Genomic DNA, 18970 nt, shown 5'->3' with positions numbered 1-18970 from the left:
TACCAGTATTTTGTGCAGTACTGGTAAGAATTCTTCTTTCACTTTATATCTCTTAAGATCTGTCTGCGGAATGAGGATAATAAGAATGTTTTTTGTTCTTTCAACTCTTTAAGGCAAATCAGACCCTTCTGTCAGAGCATATAAAAAAAAAATTAACATCCTGCCATTTAGGGGTAGCGGTAGACAATTAACTGGTAGAAATTTGTCAACCGGTAGAAATTTTGGACTATAGTCTTTATCGTGGTTATGTGATTGTGTGGTGTTGCTGTGCTGTACCATCACGAAAGCTTTTCATTTGCATGCATTTAAGCATTGAGGTTTAAAAACAAGTGATTTTAAACTGTTGAAGCGCAATAAGCAGTGAAACAAATAATTTCGCTATATGGGTGTGCTGTGAGATGGTTTCTGAGCGCTGTCTGAGAGCACACATGAAGCCTCTGCTCATAGAGCGCGCGAGCAATGAACTGAGTCAGTTAAATACACATAGGTCTACTTATGTGTCAAAATGCCCGTCTTTGCAAGTATCCTCGTAAATAGTCAGTTATGTCTAAAGTGAATGCAATAGTTGAGTAAGAAAACGCATGTGAATCAATATTAGGGGTGGGGGAAAAAATAGATCCTTAGACGCATCACGATTCTGAATCGAATCACAAATGTCACAAATCAATTTTCTAAATGTTAATTGATAACGTAATGTTGACGAAACGCAAAAGACGCCTGGACAGTCTGTGATTGAGAGACGCATTATGGTTGAGTGAGAAATTCAAACGACACCCTATATGTTAAAATCCAGCGTAACTTTGGCTTTATAAAGTTGAACGGAAAAAGGACCTGGATAAGAGCCACACTTTATGCCAGTAGGGCTTCAGACTGCGACCAAATGGGCGACAAGAGGTCGCACTGGTGTGACCACCACGTTGTCCAATTGATAAGAGCTGCAACTTTTGGTACATACAAGAAACATTAAACGGCAAACGAAACGAAACTGTGCTATTTGTTTGACCTGTGGCGCGCGGACCGTTTAGCGCAGCGCAAACTCAGAACAGGTTTACCCGTGGGCCGATCTCACTCATGCGACACTGTTATTACACAGCGCAGGGGGGGGCAGGCAGGCAAAGTAGGCTTAATCAATATACAAGACTTAACCACACAGATATATAAAGGCTATCATGATCATTTTGCCAAAAATGAACCATGTATTTGTTTAGATTATAATACGTTTTATTTTTAACTTAAACAAATACAACATATAACATTTGAAACTCATCGGCTTAGACTGCATTTAAAGAAAAATAAACACAACAGTTTTCTGTAGCCTTGTGCGAACTTATTCAATAGAATTAGACTTCTAGAATGTTCTTTCCGGTAAAAATGTGTAAAATTTTTTTTAGTAGTTTTTCTTAAATGTCTTCGGAAACACATTTTACTCGATTTACTGAAGCCTGTAAAATGCATTTGCAGCTGCACAGCTTGCACATTGAGCGTCTGGCTCGCTCAGGCTGCGCTGCGGCAACTGCACATCCAATGGCACGGGCGCCTCTGACGTGCGACCAATGAGCCAACTCTACGTCATTACACGTCAGAGCCCGTCAAGGTGGCGCCAAGTCCCCGAATTTGCCATTATAGCAGCGGGTCTTCGTTCATTCATCATAGTCTGTCTGACATATATATTAGAAGCTATGCGTCTGTCATGGATTTGCACTGAATTGATTCTCAAAAATACGGAACAAAGTGCGTTCCGTATCAGTTCAATACGGAACAAGCCTTTTATGTGTCAAATACGGAACGATTCCGTATTATACGGAACGGTTGGCAACCCTACCTCTGTTGCCAATTCCAAAACATAGTTATACCATAATGATGCTGTAAAAGCGGACTGAGTTTACCTTTTTGGCGTGATGATGTTGACTCTCCTCGACAGCCTCTGTTGTCCCGTTTAGCCACTTGTTAGAAACCATCGGGACGATGGAACCTGGAAGTGCTAAAATGCTAACTCTCTTCGCGTTTTGGCCTACAAAGTGATGTCATACCCTCACCGTTCTATGCAGATATTAGAGAGAGAGAGAGAGATTAAGCTTGTGAGAATTTGTGCGTCTCTACTAATAGTGAAACTGTTTATCTGCTTCGCCGTTATTACCCCTCTAGTGAGAAATGTCATGCAACTTTGTAAGTTGCTAAACTATTTTACGAATACAATCATAGCGCTGACAAACACGTTTCTGTGCGAGTGTGAGTCTATACTGTATATGTGTGCGTTTGAGAGAGCAGGAGAAAGAGTATGTGCTTTTCCTAAAGAAATAAACATAATTTTGTTGCAAAAACGTGAAAATAATTTGTTATTTTTATCCTATTGTTTTACTATATTAATTTGCTTGGTAAGTGTCGTTGTGGGTTTTGGTTCTTTTGCGGTTGTAGTCTGTAAGGACCTTTTGAAATAATTGAAATCATTTGGCGAAGTGATATGGACATGTAATGCGGTCAAGACCTGCCTGGAACTACTTTAGCCGTGCGTTTCCTGAAAATACTTGCACACCTTATAACAAGCATTGAACAGCCCCGTAGTATAATGTTAATCAAACTACAGAAGAGAGAAAATCTCCCATTGCTCTTGACGGAATCACTTTTGTAACTTTTTTAAGAATAATGTAGATTTAATTTACACAGTGAAGACTGGCGGGTTGACTGGCTTTTGTGAGGCACACTCGCAAGGTCTCTCGCTCTCTCCCTCTCTGCCGTGCGTATGTTATGTTATGTGCGCAGTATGTTCTGTCTCGCATGCGCGCTATAGATTCCGGGAGATTTGAACTAATTTTTGGGCATCAGGGAGACGCTATCAATATGCGGGAGACTCCCAGGCCACAGACAATTTGAGGAAGTGGTGGGGGAAGTGACGTATGCCGTAAAGCAGTCGAATTTTGTAGTTCTTTTTGTGCTCGGGTTACTACCCGAAACCCGAAGTTACATAGTGCAAGTAAAAGCGATACAGACCACGTCAGGCTATGGCAGACGTGTCATTTAACCTATTGTAAGTCGATGTACCATCACAAGGGTCTTGGAAATATATTATGAAGGTTGAAAAACTACATAGTGTTACTTTAAAGCAAAAATATCTATATGGTGATTTATATAGTTATCGTGAAATAAAATGACTCATATTGTGATATAAGATTTTGCTCTCAACGCCCACCCCTACTGCATTTGTTCAAGTTCTAGTCACCAGATGTCCTCGATTGAATGACTGTTTGTATATAAGCAGCATGCAGCTCTACAGATGCTCTCAACATGCCGAAATGCTTTTTAGAGAAAGGATCAAATGTAAAGTGATCACTGTACACTGAAGTCACGTTTAAAATGTCTGAATGTCATTGCATCAGAAAATCATTTACATACAAATCACTTTTCTGAGCCATTTTTTTCTAATTACTTTAACCAAATGGTCTCACGTGGATGATGGGGGTTGTATGAAGTAATCATTTAAATATGGACATTTGACAAGCCGAATATAAATATGGACATTTGACAAGCAGAATGTGTCCAAATGATCATCTTATTTTTGAATAGTTTATCTATTGTTTTTTTTAACATAACTTCACAGAAGTCTTCTTGCTAAATGTTTTGCTTGAAAATATTATTTCTCTTTAAAATAAATGCTATATAATGCATACATCTACATTTATTTGATGAGAACTGAATTGAGCTGAATAATGGCACTGCTGTTTTCTGCAGAGCTGCTTTATAGCCAATTCGACTTTGTTTCATAATTGAAATTTTTGCAACATCGACAGTTATTAAAGTGAACTGAATTGAATTAACATTGGACTGACTGCAGCAGAATTAGAAATTTGTCTCATTTTTGATGAAGTTTGCAGCATTGATTATGTTTTGGTTATTACCATGAAGCTGCTATTAGCTGCTATCTGTAGGCCTATAGCTATATCATATTTGCTCTTGACTTTCATTCTGAAACCATTAATCTGAGCAGGAGTGTACAGTTCTTCATGATGTGTAGAAGTGTAAACATGCTTCATGATTTTGGTGTATTCCCATAATACATTGACTCCTGATCCAGCATTAATGGGAATTGCTTCCGGAAGAAGGATCAATACAGCCGTTCATAAAGATAGAACTTTGCTTACATAAATGAGGCCTGGTGAATCAGATCAGAGAGGTGGTGTAAATGTGTGGAGTGAACGTTAACACACACCCTGCTGAAGTGCGGTCACCAGGGTGGGGCTCGGAGATACACGGGCTGGGCTGTGATGGATTAGCTCCACTGGTGTATGACAGAGAGAGAGAAAGATTTCATAAGACAAGCGTGTTATGGAGGCATTTTTATGCCAGTTGCTGCACAGACATGCACATCACTTGAGATTTACCTTCCTTGGTGTTCCCTCCCAATTCTTTTATGTGCTTGTTGTCAGTATTCCCTTTTATACACTTTTATAACTGTTGTGTGCATGTTTTATGTAGTGACATATCAGTCTTGTCTTGTATAGCCCTTGATTTATTAATTTTTCCCCCCCGAGTCTGACCTTTAATAGATACCGAACAAGGTTTGCAGAAATTGATACTATTCCCCTCCAAAAATTAATCTGTATTACTTTAGAAGAGGATGGTAAGAGTATCTGGACAAGTATTTAATGTGGAACTTCACCTATTTTCAATCCACTTTGTATTGTTAGTACTATATGTAAATAAACAATGTTTACTCTGTGTAATTTAGAAATTCACATTTATTTGTCACCAAAAGTCCACTGGATGATTCAAAACAGGTCATCCAGCGGCCTTTTGACAGCTCCATGCCACATTTTTATATCCCCGCCCACAGACAGTCGGATCAACAGAGGGTTATTATTAACGGAACAGTTATTGCAAGGGTAGGTTTTTCACTGAAAATTGTATCATACTCTTTTAACAGCATTATGTTAAAAAAGTAACACTATAGACCTTATTCAGAGCAGCGCCATGACAGGTATGAAAGCGAGGCTGTGAGGGATAAACTTTGTTTTCAATGGCATCCGCTGTAAAAAGCTGTCTAAAGCTCCTAGATCACTTGTAGGTTTTATAGTCACAACTCATGTTTTGTCTTCTGAAACTGCTTGGAAATATATTTTTGGAGTGTTCCGCAGAACAATCCAAAAATGTGTGATTTGTATTAGCATTCATTTATTTTATTTTACTTATTTCAGTTATTTGCCAGGGCAACATTTCTGTGTTTTTTTATTTATCTAATATTTATATTTTATTTAAACTTTATTTTAAATCACAATAAAAAAAAAAAAAAGTTTAGTAAACAATAACAAGACTTTCAATGATGCATGTCAAATGAAATAGACTTGTGACCAACATTTTTAGAACATGCTTCTTCTTTTCACGTTAACAGTCGTCCATTCAGAAAAGACAAGCTTATACACTCACCGGCCACTTTATTAGGTACACCTGTCCAACTGCTCGTTAACACTTAATTTCTAAGCAGCCAATCACATGGCAGCAACTCAGTGCATTTAGGCATGTAGACATGGTCAAGACAATCTCCTGCAGTTCACACCGAGCATCAGTATGGGGAAGAAAGTTGATTTGAGTGACTTTGAACGTGGCATGATTGTTGGTGCCAGAAGGGCTGGTCTGAGTATTTCAGAAACTGCTAATCTACTGGGATGTTCACGCACAACCATCTCTAGGGTTTACAGAGAATGGTCCGAAAAAGAAAAAACATCCAGTGAGCGGCAGTTCTGTGGGCGGAAATGCCTTGTTGATGCCAGAGGTCAGAGGAGAATGGCCAGACTGGTTCGAGCTGATAGAAGGGCAACAGTGACTGAAATAACCACTCGTTACAACCGAGGTATGCAGCAAAGCATTTGTGAAGCCACAACACGCACAACCTTGAGGCGGATGGGCTACAACAGCAGAAGACTCCACCGGGTACCACTCATCTCCACTACAAATAGGAAAAAGAGGCTACAATTTGCAAGAGCTCACCAAAATTGAACAGTTGAAGACTGGAAAAATGTTGCCTGGTCTGATGAGTCTCGATTTCTGTTGAGACATTCAGATGTTAGAGTCAGAATTTGGCGTAAACAGAATGAGAACATGGAACCATCATGCCTTGTTACCACTGTGCAGGCTGGTGGTGGTGGTGTAATGGTGTGGGGTATGTTTTCCTGGCACACTTTAGGCCCCTTAGTGCCAATTGGGCATCGTTTAAATGCCACGGCCTACCTGAGCATTGTTTCTGACCATGTCCATCCCTTTATGGCCACCATGTACCCATCCTCTGATGGCTACTTCCACCATGTCACAAAGCTCTAATCATTTCAAATTGGTTTCTTGAACATGACAATGAGTTCACTGTACTAAAATGGCCTCCACAGTCACCAGATCTCAACCCAATAGAGCATCTTTGGGATGTGGTGGAACGGGAGATTCGCATCATGGATGTGCAGCCGACAAATCTGCGGCAACTGTGTGATGCCATCATGTCAATATGGACCAAACTCCCTGAGGAATGCTTCCAGCACCTTGTTGAATCTATGCCACGAAGAATTGAGGCAGTTCTGAAGGCAAAAGGGGGTCCAACCCGTTACTAGCATGGGGTACCTAATAAAGTGGCCGGTGAGTGTATATAAACTGGTTGTTTTATTTGTTTTACAAGCACAGCGAGACTCTTATTTCATTTGGGCTTTGGGAAAGACGTCATTTTTTTATTAGGGATAAAATGTTATGCTCCGTTCATAGCACATGTTTGCTTTCATTTAGGCTAGCTGATGATTCTTTTACTATTTTAGTTGTAAATATTTTAGTCACCTGTCTGTGTACAGACTGCGGTATCCCATAAGCCTATGAGCTGAAAGATGAGGAGCAGACGATCTTTTTTTCTTTTCTTTTTTTTTTTTACATTCACACATTTCTAGGTTTTGTAATAATAACATTCCTGTTCTAGCATAGTCTTTTTGTAATGTAAGATGTTTACATTTTTATGGGTTTCCCAGGATGTAAAGATTATTTTGGTCCCAGGCGATCCCAATGCTTTGTTTGGACAAGATGTGGAGATTTGGATTAGCCGTTTTTATTTTGACTTTTGTCAGATAAGCTCCTGCATTGTATCGTGTTTGAATTACAAAAGAGGAGAATATTTGCTTTGCGGTGTTTGCTTGTGGGTCATAGTTTGGATCAGACCTTGCGAACAAGGACATCCAGCAGTGGCACGTGGGATTAAAATCTGCCGCTTGTGAATGATTTACAGTGGCATACTGTGTGCTGCTTGCATTATTCACTTGGTTTATCGGATATTGCTCACAAAACACTGAAATTAAATAAATGCCTCTCATTTTACTCTGTATTTTTAGTTGATGCAGTCCAACCTTAAAATATACACAGAATATCTTCTTTTGGCTTTGAGTCAAACGTATATATCTATACAAACATATGTACTTATCAGGAGTATAAGTAGTGTTTGTTGTACTGGCTTTAATGTAATTAATAGTACTGAGAATGTAATTGTCAGGTTTATGTTCTGTTTTCATGAAGATTTAGTTTGTATCATCTTGTTTTCCTGTGTTCTGTTCCTGTTTCCTTTGTTCAAAAACCAATCGGAAGTGAGCATCCCTATGCCCTACTCACTCCAATGGGCAGAGCCCTTGAAGGGTGACTTTGAAGGGAGCAGGGTACTTGTGTGTCGCTGTTTGGAACGCACTTGGTGAAGGGAGCAATGAAAGACAGGTCAATTTTCTCATTAGCTTGCCTTCACAAGCTTACCACGACAAAGCTAGAAGGCGACAAAGCTAGACACAGAAATGTCTTGTTAATATGATACAAATAAATGTACATTTATAATGAAGTTTTTTAAAACATGCTTTATATGTTTGTGTGTTCCCAATCTGCCTTTAACTTTATAAGTTAAGCATTAAACGCATAAAACATTAAACATATTTCTTACTTCTTTTTTAAACTTAACATGAAATGCATGACGCAAATGTGTGTAATATATTTTGTTAACAAAAACAATTTGAATAATTCTGTTAACTTAACTACAACTCCCGCCATTTCTAGATTTAAAAGAGTCGTGCATGAGGACTTGTCACCCTGGGTCACATGACCATAAAGGTTAAATTACTTCCTTGAAGTGACCATTGCATATTCCCTTCGCTAACGGACTTGTGGAAGGGCCCTTCGTGAAGGGATTCAGTTTTTCACTTTCATCTGGAACACCCCTATAAATGGGGTGCCCTTCAAAGGGTACAAAAATGCCATTTGGAGTTTGCCCCTTGTCTTCATTAGTTGCGCACCGGTTTTAGTCTGCTTAGTTAACCTATGTATATGTAGCCTTTAGTTTTAGTAGTTCTTTGTCCGTTCTCATTGATATCACAGTGGTTTGCTTTATCCTCCTTGTTCACCTGGTTTTCTTACGTGTTATGTATTTTGGTTCTTTTGTAAATAAATTTAATTGCTGCAACAACTAGATCCTGCATCTCCTCCTTGCTGCAACCCACACAGTGACAGTAATGAGAAAAGAGTATTATCAGTACAATGGGAATTACAAAATAAATCTCAAAATCAAATTCACTTAATGCATTACAGTAATGAGAGTTTGGGGGGAAATGTGATTGTTTTTTAAATGTCATCATGCAAAACAAATGGTCCTATAAATAGGCTTCATTATACAAAATGTGTTCTTGATGTGTTTGTGAGATTTACCCATCTTCTAAATTAATAAATGTAATGTTGCTAAGAAGTGTTGCTAAGCAATTGTGCTATAAGTTGCTCTGAAAAAGTGGAATCCATTTTTATAGTGTGAAGTGTGTGGTCTTTACCCACTGATCATTTGACCAGCTAGCCAGGCCGGAGATATTTTCACACCATGAAATAAACCCAGCGGTGAGAAAATTCCCAGCCTCGCTCAGCAGAACAGCTGTGTCTGCTCTGCTGGGTTATCGCTGCTAAATGGTTACAGTGTGAGAATCGAGATACTCTTCCTTGTTGGGAAATTACTCAAGGCCGTGTTAGTGTGAACATCCAGGTTGTTGACATGGCTGAGTGAATCATTCGTTTCAAGGCTCAGAAAAAACACAGGAGAGTTTCCTTTCTCTTTGCTTCCTTCCTTCCTTCCTTCCTTTTTTATCTTTCTCATCTGGATGTGACTTACTTAGGTTGTGCAGTGCATAGGCCTATTATGAGTTTACAGACAAAAGCCTACTGTAGTTTTACATTTCTATGTCTAGCTATATCTTGAACCTAATTCTATGAGAGATTCTGCTTACTTGAATTCATGGTTTGAAATCCTGGTCTTCACTGAAACAATAAGTATTCAAACAAGGGGTTTCCTTCCTTTTGAGATAATAGTTGAGTATTAACTAGACTAAAAGTTGCATCCGTAGTAATTTAACTACATTTTTCAGTAGCATGTCAGTCTTTTAGATATTTTCTACTATAGCTTTTTCTGCATCATTCTGTTTTCAGAAGTTGTGTATAGCATAACAAAATTCTCACAAATGACACGTACATTTTAATGCCATGTTGTACTGTGCATGTAGCCTACTAACCAAATAAGCATAGGCAATAATCAAACACACTAACAATAGCCGTTCTCGATTTCAAGAAGCATTTGGAAGTCCTATTGATTTTAGCGAATCATTCTGAAGATTCATGTTAAAAAACCAGTTGAAAGAAATGATTCACAGATTCATTTTAAATATCTCAATGGGGTTACACAGATGTCCCTGCATGAAATAACTTTTTTTTTGGTAAATAAGCATTCAGTTAGGCTAAATACTGTTTTCAAGTTGTAGTAGTTGTTTTTAATATAATTTAGCTATTTGTTCACCCAGAGTTTGAGTCTGGCTTGGGTCATTTCTTTGTTCATCCCTTCTTTTTCCTGTCAATTCTCCACCATCTTCTAAATAAAAATGACAAAAGCCTCCAAAAATTGCTTTTATATTCTGATTCTGATGGTTGATGGTCTGATAATTAAAAAAAACTGCGATTTTTAGCAGTTTCTTTTTTCAGATAAGCTGCAGACAAACATTCAGAGGTCAAACTGGATAGCGGATCATGTTTGGCATCACCATTTAAGTCTGTGTTTGGGTATGATGGCACTATAAACCTGCTCTGCAGGGTCAAGTACACTGAGCAGATTTTACACAAACACACGTACTATAAACTCCAGTCTAATCCTGAAGCCATTTAAGTATTTATGTCCCTGTTCTTCTAAAGGGAAACATCTGGTCACTTTGAGCTTCTGGGTCTGATCATAAATTCAGAGTGAAGTTTATGTTTGACGGCTTCTGGGTCATGATGGCTTTAGCGCTGGAGCTCAGGCCGGTGTACTCATTAAAGCAGGACTGGATGAAGATAAAGTTGGGCATGGTAACTTTCTCTGTTATTCCTTATATGGAGAAAGGGAAGATGAACACGGTTTAGTCTATTGAGAGGTGAGGGCTAGTTTCATTGTGTGAGGTCTGGGGATATAGACTACAGACAGACAAATCTTTGTGTATGTGTATCTTTTGTGTTTTATGAAATCTGGGACATCAAACAAGGGACATCTAGACCAAACAAGGTGATGATGTGGTTTAGTAAGTAGTCATTTGGCAGACAGACACTTTTATTGTGAAGAGACACAAAGGGAGTAACCAGGGGCCTCATGTATAAAACTTTCTGCAGATTTCATCCTAAAATTGTGTGAACGCACAAAAGCTAGATTTTGCATATACACACAAAAGGTACGCCAGAACCTGTGCAAAATTCCCTTTATAATACCCAGTCTGCGGATGATTATGCATCTCCAACCCATCTCCTCCACGAAATAACCATATATGGAGCTTACAACGCATAGTTTTGCTATTCATGCATATTCCCATCCACGTGATATCATGTTTAACGATGCAAGACATTAGGAAAATATGAGATACGGACTATGTGCATTACATTGCTAAGATTAAGAATCATTCAGTATACTTGCCTTGTTTTAGAATAAGTATACATTTCAGATAAAGTTTTCAGAGAAGAGTTATTCTCAATATTTTCCACTGGCCAAAAAGTATTTTTAATTGCTTTAAAACAGATCTATGCAATTTTTTCCTATAAGGTAAACATATATTTTATGATGTTTCTATATAATATATAATGCCCATTTTGTGCATATGCAACGTTTATACATCACGCCCCTGGTGTTAAAGGTATTCAAAGAAGGTTTAAATTTTTTTTATTTCAATCATCATTTACTCACCCTCATGACGTTCCAAATCTGTGTAAGGTTTGAAGAAAGTTCATTCATCCCAAAAAAGGATATAAAAAGCACCCTCGTTTATGCACTATATTTCAAGTCTTCTGAAGTCATACGATAGCTTTGTGTGAAGAAAAGACCAAAATTTTATCTTGATGTGGAGAAGATCAAATTTTACACTGGTTAGTTTCTTACAAAAAGCTATCATATGGCTTCTGAAGACCTGGAGAAGAAAAACACCAAATAGTGTAATGTGAGAGCTTATTGCTTTTATGGCTATATTTTATCTGTCTACATGACAATCTGCGTGTCGAATCTTGTCACTGTGTGTTTCTGGAGTTTATGAGGCTTATGTGATTGTTGTAATGGGATGTAAGATCATACAGTGCTGCATATGAGTATCACTGCACAGAGACACAAACAGTGAATCCCATTTCTCATTTTTTGGAAATAACTACCGTTTGGTAAGTCTCTTATCTTCACTTAGGCTGCATTTATTTGCTCGATCAACAATATTGTAAAAATATTATTACAATTTAAAAAAAAAAAAATATATATATATATATAAAAAAGGTTATTTTAAAGTATAATTTATTCCTGTGATTGCAAAACTGTATTTTCAGCATCATTACTCTCCAGTCTTCTAAAAAATTATTCCCAGTATCCTTTTTTTTGCAGCTTTGATATCACCCCTCCTCATTTTCTCTCTTTGTTTTCTCTTGGACAGGGTGTCGTAGCTGAAGCGAGACACATTTGACTGGCTGGGCCTCTGGCCATGATGGCCCCACGTAAGCGAGGAGGACGGGGCCTGTCATTCCTCTGCTGCTGTCTAAAGGGACGGGACCAGCCTGAGATCACCTACCGCCTCCGCCATGACAGCAACTTCACACTGCAAACCATGGAGCCCACCCTGCCCATGCCCTCCTCCGAGGAACTGGATGCCATGTTCACTGAACTGGTGGTATGTGCTGTACCATGACCACAGACTCTTTCGTTTCCTTTCTCTTTTATTTTATTTATTTCCCATACTCTGTGGATAGATGGATAGATGGGTGACTGGATGGATGGATGGATTGATGGATTGATGGATAGGTTTGGATCTTTGGAAACAGACCACTTTGAAAGTCAAATCTGGTCTTTGGTTTTGTCAAACATTATATTGGTAGGCATGTAAAGGATAACTTATTAAAACAGAGAGGAACTTTTCTTTGTATCCCATGATGAATTTTTTGATGGATGGATGGGTGTGTAGACGAGTGAGTGGATGGATGGATGGATGGATGGGTGGGTAGACGAGTGAGTGGATGGATGGATGGTGGGTAGATGGGTGGGTGGGTAGACGAGTGAGTGGATGGATGGATGGATGGATGGGTGTGTAGACGAGTGAGTGGATGGATGGATGGATGGATGGGTGGGTAGACGAGTGAGTGGATGGATGGATGGTGGGTAGATGGGTGGGTGGGTAGACGAGTGAGTGGATGGATGGATGGATGGATGGATGGGTGTGTAGACGAGTGAGTGGATGGATGGATGGATGGATGGATGGGTGGGTAGACGAGTGAGTGGATGGATGGATGGTGGGTAGATGGGTGGATGTAAGGAATATATGCGAGACGGATGGATGGCTAGATGAAGCACTCATTGTAGTCAATTTTTCTTTTAGTTTGCTATACGTTTTATTCAACTTTCTATTTAGGACTTGCTACTTTAGATCTTTGGAAAAAGACCTCTTTGAAAGTCATATCTGGTCTTTGGTTTTGTCAAACATTTATTGGCAGTCATGTAAAGGATGACATATTTGGTAACACTTTACAATATGGTTCATTAGTTAACATTAGTTAATGTATTAACTAACATGAACTAACCACGAGCAATAGATTTAATACTGTATTTATTAATCTTTGTTAATGTCAGTTAATAAAAATACAGATGTTCATTGTTTGTTCATGTTAGTTCACAGTGCATTAATAATGTTAACAAGATTTTAATAAAGTATTAGTAAATGTTGAAATTAACATTAACAAAGATTAATAAATGCTGTATAAGTGCAGTTCATTATTAGTTCATGCTAACTAATGTAGTTAACTAATGTTAACTAATGAACCTTATTGTAAAGTGTTACCACTTATTTTGTTTCTTTGTATCCCATGATGAATTCTCAGATGGATGGAAGGATGAGTGAATAGATGCTAGATGGATCGATGGGTGGGTAGACAGATAGATGGAGCACTCATGTTTTTTTAACCCTGTTTTATTAAACTTTTGGACACAGGCCACTTTGAAAGTCAAATCTGGTCTTTGGTTTTGTCAAATATTATACTGACAGGCATGTTAAGGATAACTTATTAAAACAGAAGGAACTTGTCTTTGCATCCCATGATGAATTTTCACCATTACATTTTTTGCTAAGACAGAACATGCAAAGTTTGTAAGCTTGCATGCCCACATGGCCAAAAATCACAAACAATGATTAACTGGGTTCATTCTAAAGAATCCCATCAGAATAGTTCGAAAAAGCTTATTCTTTATTAAAGCACTGCTTTGCTCTACCATTCCTCCATTTGTGGAGTGAATCAGTGCTTGTCTTGGATTCCATAATATGGGGAATCCAAGCATTCCCTGCTAATGGTCCAGTTAAGAGTATGTTAGACAATGCACGTCCCCTCATTAGCGCTGCAGACTCCATTGAGGAGAGTTACGTCTGTATGTCTCATGCCCACCAGCGCATGACCAGCAGGCATTTGGCACAGATGGGCTCATGGATGACTTGCATGCGCCAGACTCCCATCTCTTACACAGCCTGTCCCCTGCTGAGCCTTTGAGCTCTCACAGAGAGACACAACTGAGATGTCAATCAGTGTCATGTTAAGTTGATTTAACAGGAAAATACTTCTCGCAGACTTTTGATTCTGCATCGATTTGAGGTGAGAAAGCTGTCCTATAAACTTTATCTTTGAACATTTGAACGTTTGCTTTCACGGCAACTCAAACAGAAAACTGGTCTTATAATTTAACACTGTCACTGCTTAGAAGCAGCAACAAGTGATAACTGGATGCTTTCATCTAAATGACTGTCAGTGAACAAAGTCTCAGGTTCAGTTTTGGTAACACTTTATTTTGATAGTCCACTTTAGACATTCTACTAACTTTAAGTAACTTTGGAGCTACATGTCAACTAACTGTCATTAGAGTATTAAAAGACTGTCTACTTAATATCTGCTAACGATTTATTTTGTTGGTCCCCCAACAGACATTCTACTGACTATAAGTAACTTCGCAACTACAAGTCAACTTGTTCTCCTAACCCGAACCCTAACACCTAACCATAACCTAACAGTCTATTGACAGTCTCCTACAGTCTACTAATACTCTAATGACAGTTAGTTGACATGTAGTTGAAAAGTTACTTATAGTTAGTAGAATGTCTAAAGTGACTATCGAAATAAAGTGTAACCTCAGTTTTTTCCGTAGAGACATAAAGAGGGAGAAAGTATGAGAGAACGATCTGGAGAAGATCAGATTTTGACCTGCCTGCCTCTACAATAGATGTGGTGTCTGGATGTGATGTTCTCTCTCTGGAATCTCTGCTCAAATATACATGAGTACTTACGATTTGGATTATACGATTTCCCTGTATTTTTCATCCTTTTTATCCTCATTATTTCCTTATGCAGCCTGTTAAAGTGGTCTCTGGACCTGCTTGCTGTATGTGTCTCTCACATGATGTTAATTAACTTGTGCCCGAACATCTGGATTGAATATGACCAACTTAGTCCAGAACTGCATCATGGGAATGCACAGAGGTCACAGGAGCGTGCAGGCATTAATTGATGGTTTACATGACTAAATAATTTCTTTGCTGTGAGGAAACAAGAAGTCTCTCTCTCACACAGAATTGTGGGAAATTAACCCCCGCTTCAGGGTCATTGATATCCAGATACTGATGTCAGACTTTAAGTTATGTTGGTTTTGTCAGGCCTCGTGGCCGACTTGATAGGATGCCTGTGTGTGTTACTGCCAAGTACATTTGACATTTATTATGTACTCAAAATGTTTTTCCTATTTTGCCCAATCATTTTAGTTTGTTTATTTACTGTACATTTTACATTTCATAGTTTCAATAAATATTCATGAATATACATATCCTAAATATAATCTATATTTTTGTGCAATCCTTGTAATTTGAAAGGTATTTATTTATTTATTGTCAACTTTAAATTTATTTACCAAAATATAATAAAAACAATTGTGCAGCCATTGTTTGTAAGATATTTATTTACTTATTTGCATAAATATACAGTAATAAATATTCAGTACCACAGCATTATATTATATTATAGAATGTGACCAATTCAACATAATTTATTGGGCTCGAAATTTTAGAGTATACACTTGAAACCTCTCATCGTGTCTCCTTCTCCTACAGGATGAGCTGGATCTCTCGGAGAAACATAGAGAGGCCATGTTTGCCCTTCCTGCTGAGAAGAAATGGCAAATCTACTGTAGCAAGAAGAAGGTAAGACATTGCCACTTGATGGGACTGGGCAAGGACCTTTTCCATTTTTTTAGAAAGACCCATGTCATAGTGTTTTGTCTGCCTTTGAACATCCATAGCAGTTTCCTAAAACCAATTTAATCTGACTTGACCGTAGAGTTTGAAACTAAGCAGCTAAATGTGTGAACACATCGCAGTCTTACTGTACATCCAAAAAAGGACGTAATGTAAACGGTGCTTCTCTAGCACAGGCTTGGCTTCGGGACAGAGAAGTGGTGTTGAGTGCGAGGGTTTATTTTCACAGTACGTGTGATTTGGGTCTGAGGAGTGAGAGGTAACAGAACCCAGGCTGCCCTGACACACTCTGTAAACCGTCATTTATAAGAGGCATTTACACCAGTGGAACTAAAGAGCAAACCACACAGCGGTGGCCTGGGGATTGTCCACGGCTGCTGGAGTTCATGACCAGTTACCTGGTCACGACCCACCAGGGGATCAAACTTCAGCTGCTGACCTATTGTCCTCCAAAAACACTTAAAAAAAGAATACTGTCAATCATTATGGTGTTAGGAATGAAGTTTATTCTCATTCATATATTAAAGCAAACATTTATGTTGGTTTTCTGTATGATGGATCAAAGCTTTGTAAGCTTATACACTAGTAGAGATGGAATTTCAGTTGGAAATTTTTATAGCTTAAGTCTGTCAGCTCTCAACTTGAAGAATAAATAAAAAAAATAATTCTGCCAATTACTCACCGTCATGTAATTCCAAACTCGTTTGTCTTTTTTTTATATAAAACACAAAAGATGTTTTCATTTTATTTATTTTTCATTTACTTTATTCAGGAAAACAATATATTATTTTATTTTAGAACTACAGATTTGAAGAAATGTGCAGAAATGCTTCAACCAAAACTGTCTTAGAAGAATCTGTATGCTGTGTAATCCCAGCTCAATAAAACACTGAATGCAGTGTTGCAGCCAACTACACCTGCAAGGCCTGGATCAAATCTCCTCCCAGTGGAGTTTTGGGGTCTGAGCAACATGTGGAACCAACACCGTGCAATGTAATGAGTGCTAAAACTACTGTCAAGATGTTGAGGCAAAGGAACTTGTGAATGTCTGGTATGAAGTATTTGTGTTCATAATAACTATAATGAGAACTTTCTCACCCTTCTTTTTGGTTTCAAGCTATCTTTTTATTAATCTCTAAGCCCCTATGGTCCAAAATAGTTCAGTTAAATTGTATAATTGCTGAATGTGGTAATAAAACAATGGGTGGACTTGTTAAATAAGATTCCTGGAAGCTTATCGGCTCATGTGGTGCGCGAAACCCCCCAAAACAACCCCAATTCCCAATTCCAAACTTACCCTGGCCAGCAAAAGTCAATCTCAGTCTGAAAGAGCAAGCAGCTGCTATATTATAGACACTTGAGCATAGCACAAAACACTGTGGTATTGTTTCCAAACCCCAGGCTTTGTATTGAAAGCTTTTAAAGAATAAGTTACTATGGGAAAAGGCATGTTTTGGACTGAATCGTAGCCTTTTAGCACTCTGCCAGAGCGTTTAACTCAAAATTGGGAGTGGAGTAGTGCCGAAGTGCAGAGTCTGTGTCTGTTTTCAGGTAACAAGAAGCATCTCAAACAAGGTGTCAGCTGACACACACACACACACACACACACACACATAACATATCCGTTCACAAACACTTTTGGATTGGTGGATGCGGAATTGCAATGGTTAGATAAGCCATGTTCTCACACATCGTAGCTGTTGAAGTACATGAGAATGTGGCAGTACAAAAAGATCTCTGTTGGTGTGGAGGACAGTTGACATTTTTGTGTCAGATGTTTGCAGATTAAAATCAGAATTAACTTTTTTCTGTCTGTCTGATTCTTTCTGTCTATCTGTCTAAGTCTATCTATCTGTCTGTCTGTCTAATTCTATCTGTCTGTCTGCCTGTCGGGCAAATGTGTGTTTATTTGATTCCAGTATGCTGGCTAATCTTTAGTTTTTCCATAGGAACAGGAAGAGAATAAGGGGGCGACCAGCTGGCCTGAATTCTACATTGATCAGATAAATTCTATGGCTGCTGTAAGTATGACTTGCAAACTAGACAGCAAACACTGAACATTTCCCTGTCCATGATAATTTCCATATTTTCCCTGAGGACATAAAATTCTTAGTCAAGAGGGAGTCATTAAACTCACATATGCTGCTCTTGAGGAAGTTGTTGGGAATGTAATAGTGGTAAACAACTGTAAATATTTCATAGGGCAATGAGCGCTCATACTCATCAAAACTGAGATAATTGGTGAAGCTATAAATTCCTTCACACATTTTTTTAAATTAAGTACTTTAACAAAACTTTGACCTGGCAAACTTGGGTCAGTCCATTAATTATTTGCCTTTATGTTAAATATCACGATCAGAGGAAGTCCCTGCTGGCCCTGGACAAGGAGGATGAGGAGGAGAGGAATAAGACCATAGAGAGCTTGAAAACAGCTCTCCGCACACAGCCCATGAGGTACTGCCTTTAGCACACACTCACTATGGGTCATCTCAAGACTGTATCATTCTTTTTCATTTCTCTTGATTAAGCACATTACCTTACAATTGAGTCTCCCTCCCCCTTTACTAAGTTCTTCGACAGTAGTTTGTCTTGCAGAGTATTATATCTACTCCTGAAATCTTCATGTATACGATGTGTATATATATATATATATATATTTATATATATTAGTGGCTGGACGATAAACGATATCATATCGAGATTTACGTTGATACCACTGATAAGCTCTGGACATTTTTACTCTATATGGATTAATCTAATAGCCTATCTCACAGGGGAAATAAACAGTCAGTGCATGTCACTAATCAGTGATTTCTGTGTGAATGAACGGCACAGTTTCATCTAATGCACAAACTCGCACACACTGGGTCTCATTCATGAAACACGAGCAGAACGAATTTTTGTGTAAATCGTGTGTAAAGTGGTTCTGGCGTAACTTTTCGGATTCATTAAAATGTTCGTATTTTCCAAATGTTAGTTGGTAGCCACGCGTAAATAGTGCGCTTAACACCCGAACATTTTGCTCATTAATAAGGCTGCATTTTAATTCACCTTAATCGGGTACATATTTGCACAGCATTTTGAAAAAATATTATATATAGTAATTACATACGTTTTTTCTTATTATGAGAGCAAGTAATAGCATCTGCGATGGTGGTCCTTCTCCAGTTTGAATACTA

At 38.4% G+C, this 18970-nt stretch overlaps 1 protein-coding gene across 3 annotated transcripts in view; it reads left to right on the top strand.

Moving 5' to 3' along the window:
- The window catches only part of daam1a (dishevelled associated activator of morphogenesis 1a), a 56103-nt gene that overhangs the window by 19743 nt on the left and 17390 nt on the right, over nucleotides 1-18970 (top strand). For all 3 annotated transcript variants that reach the window (XM_056267259.1, XM_056267258.1, XM_056267260.1), the window contains exons 2-5: nucleotides 11949-12182; nucleotides 15648-15737; nucleotides 17741-17812; nucleotides 18151-18245. In XM_056267259.1, coding sequence (XP_056123234.1) covers nucleotides 11997-12182; nucleotides 15648-15737; nucleotides 17741-17812; nucleotides 18151-18245 — 443 coding nt within the window. In that variant the 5' untranslated portion in view covers nucleotides 11949-11996. The remainder of the gene's footprint in view (nucleotides 1-11948; nucleotides 12183-15647; nucleotides 15738-17740; nucleotides 17813-18150; nucleotides 18246-18970) is intronic.

The sequence above is a fragment of the Rhinichthys klamathensis genome, unplaced genomic scaffold, assembly GCF_029890125.1.
Source record: "Rhinichthys klamathensis goyatoka isolate OS25496 unplaced genomic scaffold, OSU_Roscu_1.1 h1tg000256l_1, whole genome shotgun sequence".
NCBI classification, from domain to species: Eukaryota; Metazoa; Chordata; class Actinopteri; order Cypriniformes; family Leuciscidae; genus Rhinichthys; species Rhinichthys klamathensis.
Note: the sequence above shows the minus strand (reverse complement) of the source record. Positions and strands in the feature narration are given on the sequence as shown.